At 35.1% G+C, this 7,500-nt stretch overlaps 1 protein-coding gene across 1 annotated transcript in view; it reads left to right on the plus strand.

Moving 5' to 3' along the window:
- Window positions 1-7,500, plus strand: part of Cap-G (Chromosome associated protein G) — a 12,665-nt gene that overhangs the window by 2,502 nt on the left and 2,663 nt on the right. The window contains exons 5-18 of the mRNA XM_043001129.2: window positions 1,864-2,000; window positions 2,123-2,481; window positions 2,716-2,911; window positions 3,118-3,345; window positions 3,460-3,618; window positions 3,759-4,004; window positions 4,176-4,397; window positions 4,615-4,747; window positions 5,370-5,593; window positions 5,886-6,056; window positions 6,279-6,432; window positions 6,690-6,796; window positions 7,007-7,123; window positions 7,283-7,356. Of these exons, the coding sequence (XP_042857063.2) occupies window positions 1,864-2,000; window positions 2,123-2,481; window positions 2,716-2,911; window positions 3,118-3,345; window positions 3,460-3,618; window positions 3,759-4,004; window positions 4,176-4,397; window positions 4,615-4,747; window positions 5,370-5,593; window positions 5,886-6,056; window positions 6,279-6,432; window positions 6,690-6,796; window positions 7,007-7,123; window positions 7,283-7,356 (2,527 nt within the window). The remainder of the gene's footprint in view (window positions 1-1,863; window positions 2,001-2,122; window positions 2,482-2,715; window positions 2,912-3,117; window positions 3,346-3,459; window positions 3,619-3,758; window positions 4,005-4,175; window positions 4,398-4,614; window positions 4,748-5,369; window positions 5,594-5,885; window positions 6,057-6,278; window positions 6,433-6,689; window positions 6,797-7,006; window positions 7,124-7,282; window positions 7,357-7,500) is intronic.

Raw genomic sequence — 7,500 nt, forward strand, 5'->3', positions numbered from 1 at the left:
CTTTGCTAAAATTCACTTGGTTAGGTATGTATTATTTAGTGTATTTTTCAAATACAATTATTTTTAAAGTGGAAGGAGGGGGATTTGCCATTAGTGTTGTTGATGCTGTGAATAGACAGTAAAGAAAGTCTTGCATGTTGTTGCCGTTAAATAAGGAGCTGCTACTATGTAGTGTATAATGTAAATATTTAGAACAATAAAAGATTACTTAGATGAAGTTCAGATCAGAACTGTTGACTTAGGTTTATTTCAAGCTATATAAATTATATTTTTGTGTAACTGGTTGAATCATTCAAAATATCTTTTACCTGGTTGGTAACTAGGGTGAGACAGGTGTATACTGTACTACTAGTGGGGGAAAAATCCTGCCATTCAGGGAAACACTGAGGAAAAACAACAGCAGGAAAATATACCTTGAGGATTGTGCTTTCTTAGGCAAAAAGACATATATTCAGAATATGACATACATTTCCCTAGTAGGCACTTTTCAGACACTTATTTTGTTTGGAATGGTCCTTGTAATATAGTAATATTTTACCCCAAAAAATGTAAGTGGCTTGAAATGAAGGTTAGCATCCTTTAAGATAAGATGAAAATTCACACAAATATTTCAATACAAAAATAGAATTTGGTATGCATTTATGCAGTATGGAAACTTGAATGCATCAACCATTTCATACCTTACCTCAGTGCATATTACATATAAAATAAGACACAAGTTCTATGCTAGGGCACCTACAGGAGACCTAAATGTATATTGTTGATAAAAAGAAAATTAGCCCCCCCCCCCTGAAATATATATATATATATTGGGGATATTTAAGCACTTTGACACTTTTATCATAAGTCTTTTCAAATTTTATTACTGAAGGCCTTATCATTATTCCTTAAAATAGAAACCCCCTTCAACTTCTCCTTTGTCACCTTGCTTGTGTCCTCTATCAAAGGAAAACGAAATGTGTTCCTGCATTCAAACATGGAGGTCATGCAAAGAAAAAATACATTATACTGACGATATTCCTTAGTACTGAGGATTTTGCCAACATAATGTATCTTTGAGCCTGCATGTCACTCCTCTTAAGGCTCAAATTTCACCAACACAAAGTCCCCTTCTACTGGCCCCTTTTCTTGGAAGGGGTAAGGGACATCAAAGTCCTCCTCCACTTCATCAGAATACTCTGAAGAGTCATCCATATATATTACCACCCCATGATAATTTTCATTAGCATGCACAGCTAATACTCTATGCTTCTTTACCTACTGCTACTGTAATTTCTTAGTCTTTTTCTCCTTTTTTGTCCCTAAAAATAAATAAACAAACCCATAGATGGAGTGAATGTAAACCATGTTGCACTAACTTGTCAGTAACACTTTCATATTAGATTCTGAATACTTTAACCCATTTGAATGGGTTAACAGTCAACACAATTATCAACTTTTTTTAATGATTCATTGATTTGTAAGGGAGCAATGGGGTCTTGAGAAATATTTTTACGTGGGGATGGCCCCAACAGTACAAAACACCGCACTACCAATCTCACTCGTTGGGTTCACACAACCCAACTGTCTCAAGAACGACATCAGGGGCAACATTTTTCCACTGCAAAGCACTGTCATATTGTTATTTCACTACTGAAAACTACTAATGCAGTCATTGTACATTCAACTTCAATTCAGCTAAAATTGGAGAGCAGATATTAGAAACAGCAACAGTCCTGTCTTCAGCTCACAACTCATTTTCTCTTTCTTCATTCCATGGGAAACTTAAGTATACCTAACAAATCAAAAGTTAATGCTACTATACATATCATCCCCATTTATGCTGTACACCCACACCACCCTAATAATGTGTTTTGTTTTCAGCATATCGTTACCATCTGTCTATGGATCCAAATAGTGATGTTCGAAGAGCTGTTCTGACTAGCATAGCCATCACTTTCCAAACTCTTCCTGATATTCTTGAGCGCACTCGTGATGTACGAGATCTAGTTCGTCGACAAGTATGTATGATTCCTCAATCATATGATTTATTATCTAAAGCAATATCAAAAATTGAATTACAGGGCTTAAACTTGGATGTTTCATATATACATTGTTTCACAATTTATTCTTCAACTTCCAGGCTTTTGAAGTGATATCCCGTAAAGTCCACCTGAAGTCCCTCACAATCGCTCAGCGTGTGCGCCTTATTGCTGAAGGACTGACTGATCGCAGTGATGTTGTCCGAGGAGCAGTGGAGAAAAATCTGATCCAGTCATGGCTGCGCATGGTCAACGGAAATGTGTTGGATCTGCTGTCTTGTCTTGATGTTGAGACTGCTGTCAAAGAAGCTGTGTTAGCTCTCCAGGCCATGTTTCGTGATGTCCCATATGCTGACCTAATTGAGAACCTAGGACTCAATTCAGAAACCAGAACACTGGGTCCAGGGGAATTAAGACCTGAATCAGCACTATACTGGCGATGTCTTGCAGAGTATTTAAGGTTTGTGCAGTTTTTAACTAAAGATTGCTTTTTCATTTGATTTAATTTTGTTTCAACATTATAACTGTAATTTTCTGTGAAAGTCTAGGAATATAGAATGAAAGTTATATTTAATTGTCTTATATGCATTATGTTTTTATTTCTCTACTTTTTGTAGCCTTTTCTAGTTGATATTTTCCAATGTGTATTATTCCTATCAGACTGATATTTAATGTAAATCACCACAAATTCCAGAAAGGAAGGTGCAGAAGATGCTTTGGAACTGTTGCTTCCAGAACTGACGCACTTCTGTTCTTATGTAAACAACTTTGTAATGGCAGAAGTGATGGATGATGGTGACACTCAAGAGACACTTGTCAGATGCATGGAGAGGGAGTTTATCACAACACAGCTTGTTTCCATCATTATGCTCTATGATTTAAGTGATGAGGTAAGAATTTTGTCTAAAGGCAATTGAAAAGCAAATAAATTCATGGTAAATATGTAACAAATTCTTAGAGAGGTTTAATTAGACCGCTAAAATTTATGTGATCATATATATTATATATATGTATGTATGCATGTATATAATTTTCTTTTTAAACTGAATCAGATTAATTTGTTGATCAGTACTGACAGTTTTTTAATTTTTATTAGGTTGGTCGTCGCACATTAGACCAGCTTGTGAGGACATTGTTGGTGTCAGACAAAGTTGGTGAAACACTTGTGAAAGGTCTTGTTGAAGTATTTGGAAAGTTACACCCTGCAACCACACGTGTCAATCAGCTAGCAGAAATTATTTCCGAAATAAGAGAACCAGTAGCCAGAACAGAGCAGCAAGAACGCCCACTGACTGATGAAGAACAGCGCAAGAGAAAGCTGAAGGTGAGAAATAAGAAGTATATGTCTTGAATGGTGTCATTTTACATGAGCACAAATAGTTTTGAGTGTTAAGTAATCATAGTTTTATGTGCATACTAAATTTTACCACCCTGTCAGGCTGCACGTGTGAAGGTAAAAATCAACCAGTTGCGAGAGGAAGTGGAGGAGTGTGTGCGTAGTCTTGATCTTGAGAGAGCTCAGACTCTCAAGAAGGAGCTGGAAGAGTTGGAGCAAGAATCATCAATGATTGATCTAAATTTCTCAACATCGGAAGAGGTTTGTTTATGGATTGTGTTAGTTACTAAAAATTGTGGATATTTGTCTTATCAATATAATTGGCCCAGTTTAAATATTGTCATGGATCATTATATGAATCCTTGAAGTTATAAATCACAATTATATTAATACTTTGACAGGTGATCCAAGAGGAGCGAACAGATCCTACCACTCTCAGCAAGTGTCTGATGATTGTATCCCACATGATAGAGAATCCTGACATCATTGTCATGAATCCTACCTTGTATTCCTTGCATGAGAACTTGGTCTTGCCTTGTCTGCGTTCAGAGGATCCCGCTGTGAGAAACCAGGCAGTTCGTTCACTAGGTCTTCTGTGTCTTATTTCAGAAGAATTGAGCAGCCAGCACCTGATTTTATTCATGCAGGTACATATGATTGGAATAATTGTGATGTTTTATTTATTTTTCTATGCTTCTTTCTTTAGTAGTAGTAGTAGTAGTAGTATACCTTGCTTGTTAACTATTAGGATTTCCAGTCATACATAATGGTGTTATTTACATAGAAACATACATTAATGCTTCCATTCTCTACTGCAGATAGCAAGAATTGATGTAGAGCAAATTCAACTTTCTGCCCTGCGTTCTGCAATAGATCTTATCCACCTGTATGGACTTGAGAAGTTCACTGAAGCAGCAGAAGACATTTGTGATATAACAGGTATTCCTTCATCCCCAAAGGAGAAGGAAAAAGAAAAGGATTCCAAGGAAGGGTTGATGAATGAGGAAGAGGGAGGAGCTATTATATCTGCTTTGTGTCAGGTAAATAAGAAAAATAATTTGTTGCACATCTTGCCTAGATGCCATAATTTTTAGCATCTGCTTCTTTATATTTTCATTTTATTTTTATTAGGCAGTGATAAATTTTATTGGTCTTTTTCTCACATGTAAAGTATTGTTGGTTGATCTATGAGTATGGGGCAAACTCTTTTACTTACTTCAAATTTACTAATGATGATAACAATTTTTTTGTTTCTAGATGATGGATAGTGAGAATGTAGAAGTTAGAACAACAGCAGCTGAAGGACTTTGCAAGTTGTTACTGGCATGCAGGATCACTTCATCAAAGCTACTCTCTCACTTGGTTCTCATGTGGTATAACCCAATAACAGGTAAGAATTATTCATCTTCTACAGTGAGCAAAAACTGTGTTAATGGAATGGTTTATTCTCTCTCCTCTTTCTTCTCTCCTCTCTCCTCTCTCTCTATCTCTTTTATATATATATATATATATATATATATATATATATATATATATATATATATATATATATTTTAGTGTCTTGTGTTATTATTACAGCATTGTATCTGCATTGTATGGTCAGTTATAACAAATTCTGGTAAACAAGACTAATGTGTTGGAATACTATAAGAAGAAAACAATTTTACTTGTACTAGTCAAATAATGGTTCTGCTTCCTAGTACAATGTAAAGGATTTTTTATTTGCATTATTCTTTATCATTATGGAATAGTGAATTACAGTTATTGCTTTGTTTATTTATTTTCACTTGTTTTGTTGGTTCAGCTGTAAACAAGATCAAGTAGGTTCTAAAGAATTAAATCTTTAATAAACAACATGGTTCTTTAGGCTCATTCACAAATCCATTTTTCATCAACGATTGAAAGGTCAGGGAAGGGAAAGTTAATTAGATTTCTCTTTCGTTGCTGTGTTTTTTTGCATTTTATAAGTCAGGTTTTTTGTCATGCAGCTTATCTTGTGTGTGTTTTTGCAGAGGATGACAGCTTGTTACGACATATGCTGGGTGTTTTCTTCCCTCTCTATGCTTCATATGGAGGCAGTAACCAGGAGAGTCTCTGTGCTGCTGTTCTCCCCACCCTTCAGACACTCTTCAACGCCCCATCACGCTCCCCACTTGCTGATGTTGATGTAGAAGATGTTGCCAATTTCTTGGTCTCCATCACAAGTCCTTCCATTATTGCTGATAGGTCTAATGAGGTTAGTGGTGATGGACATTATACTGAACAGTAGTAGGTAGATATCCTGATTTTATCAAGAAGCTACTGTGGTTTGCAGTATTTGAATACTGATAGATAATTTAGAATTAATGAAAGTAGTAACTAAATTAGATGGATATATATTGATGGAAATTATCATGTTTGTATTAGGGTTGCTGTTTGTCTTTGTTGGTATTTTCAATATTTTGACTATTAAATTTCTCCATCCTTTATGAAATATAGTGCATCCTAATAATAAGATTTTTTTTCTTTTTCTTTTTTTCTCCTTACAGCAAGTGAACAATCATGATATACTGGTATTTACACTGTGCAGTGAAATCTTGGCCTACCCAGAAAGCAGCTGGAATAAGCTGCTCATTCGATGCCTTAATAATCTCAGTCTGTCACCTACCAATTATTCTACTCTAAGACAAGTGGATGTTTTGGCAATAAAATTACTTAAGGTAAGTTTTGTTTTATAGTGTTGTTTGGGTAAGAACAAGTAATGATTGTACTATAGAAAGAAATCAGGTTAGTGAATGATTTTGGGGAAATCTTCCAAAACTGCAACAGTTATTAAACTAATTTTGTCTGATTTAGGTATCCAAAGTACAAATGGTAAATGTGTTTAGAAAAAGATTGAAGAGGTCATGGATGTGTATTAACTTATAAGTGTTTTCTCTCAGCGTGTCAAGGAACGTGTTTGTATCAATGGCCTGGAGCGTTTCCAGCAGTCAGTCCAGAATCTTCTGAAGGATGCCCCAGAAGGAGAAATTACAATCAAAGAAGAAAAGCCTGATAATATTACAGCAGTGACAGAAGATTTAAATGATACAGCAGGTGTGTGGAAAACTCTTCCTCTTCTTCCACTCTTCCTATTTCTCTCTCTCACTCAGTCTCACAATATCTTTTATCAAACAGCTAATGCTGTTAATGGACTTAATTTTTCATTACATAGCATCAGAAAACCTACTTATTTATTATTTTCAATATTGTAGAAATAGTGCTCAAATTTAATTCAAAATTAAGTTTTTCTTTCTTTCTTAATTGAAACATATATTTGAAATATTTTGTTTATTTTTTTCCCCACTACATAGAATTGAATACCCCTGCAAATAAAAGTATAGAAAATACTTTTATGAAGAGGAAAAGGATGCTGTACAACACCACAACATTCTCTGATCCTGAGATGTTTTCAAGTGAAGTGAGTATCTGTGATCTTGAGCCAAGAGTATTTTAACTAGATTATGTTTATGAAATAATTACTCTTATTGTATTAATTATATCATGTAATGTACTGCTGCTGGTGTCAGTTCTTATCATCAACAGCACCATCTTTCCCAAAAATTATTTCTCATTTCTTTCTTGTAACAATCTAATTGTCTCTAATCTCACACTGAATTTAAACTTACAGCCTGAATCAGATGGCGAGGCAAGTCCCTCAAAACGCATCCCTCAGGTGCCAGATCTGGTTCTGCCAGAGGAGCTGAGTGATGTTGGATCACCCAAACTTGCAAGCACTCAGAAGGAAGTGAGTGTTCTTGGTCATGTGACTGAAAATAATCTGTTAGATGGCACATCCTTCTATAATATGCAGATTTTTCGTTCTTTTATAGGTTATAAATAGCATTAAGAATTAACAAAATGAATATTCCAGAAACAGCTAATTATCATTTTGTATTCCTAAAAGGAAGAAGATTCAAAGAAAGAGGACAACTCAAAAGTGGCCAATTTGATGTCAGCTGAAGATGGGGAAGTTGAATTGTAAGTTATCATTTGTGTTGTTTATTTAGATAAGACAGTTATGTTATTCTCATTTCAGTATCATCACTCCAGAGGATACTAAAAATGTTACTGGTAATTAATTATTGATCATTAACCCATTCACGCCGGGGCTATTCCAGCTCT

This window comes from Penaeus japonicus, unplaced genomic scaffold, assembly GCF_977035675.1.
Source record: "Penaeus japonicus unplaced genomic scaffold, GWHDUDI00000001_assembly GWHDUDI00000004, whole genome shotgun sequence".
Taxonomy (NCBI): domain Eukaryota; kingdom Metazoa; phylum Arthropoda; class Malacostraca; order Decapoda; family Penaeidae; genus Penaeus; species Penaeus japonicus.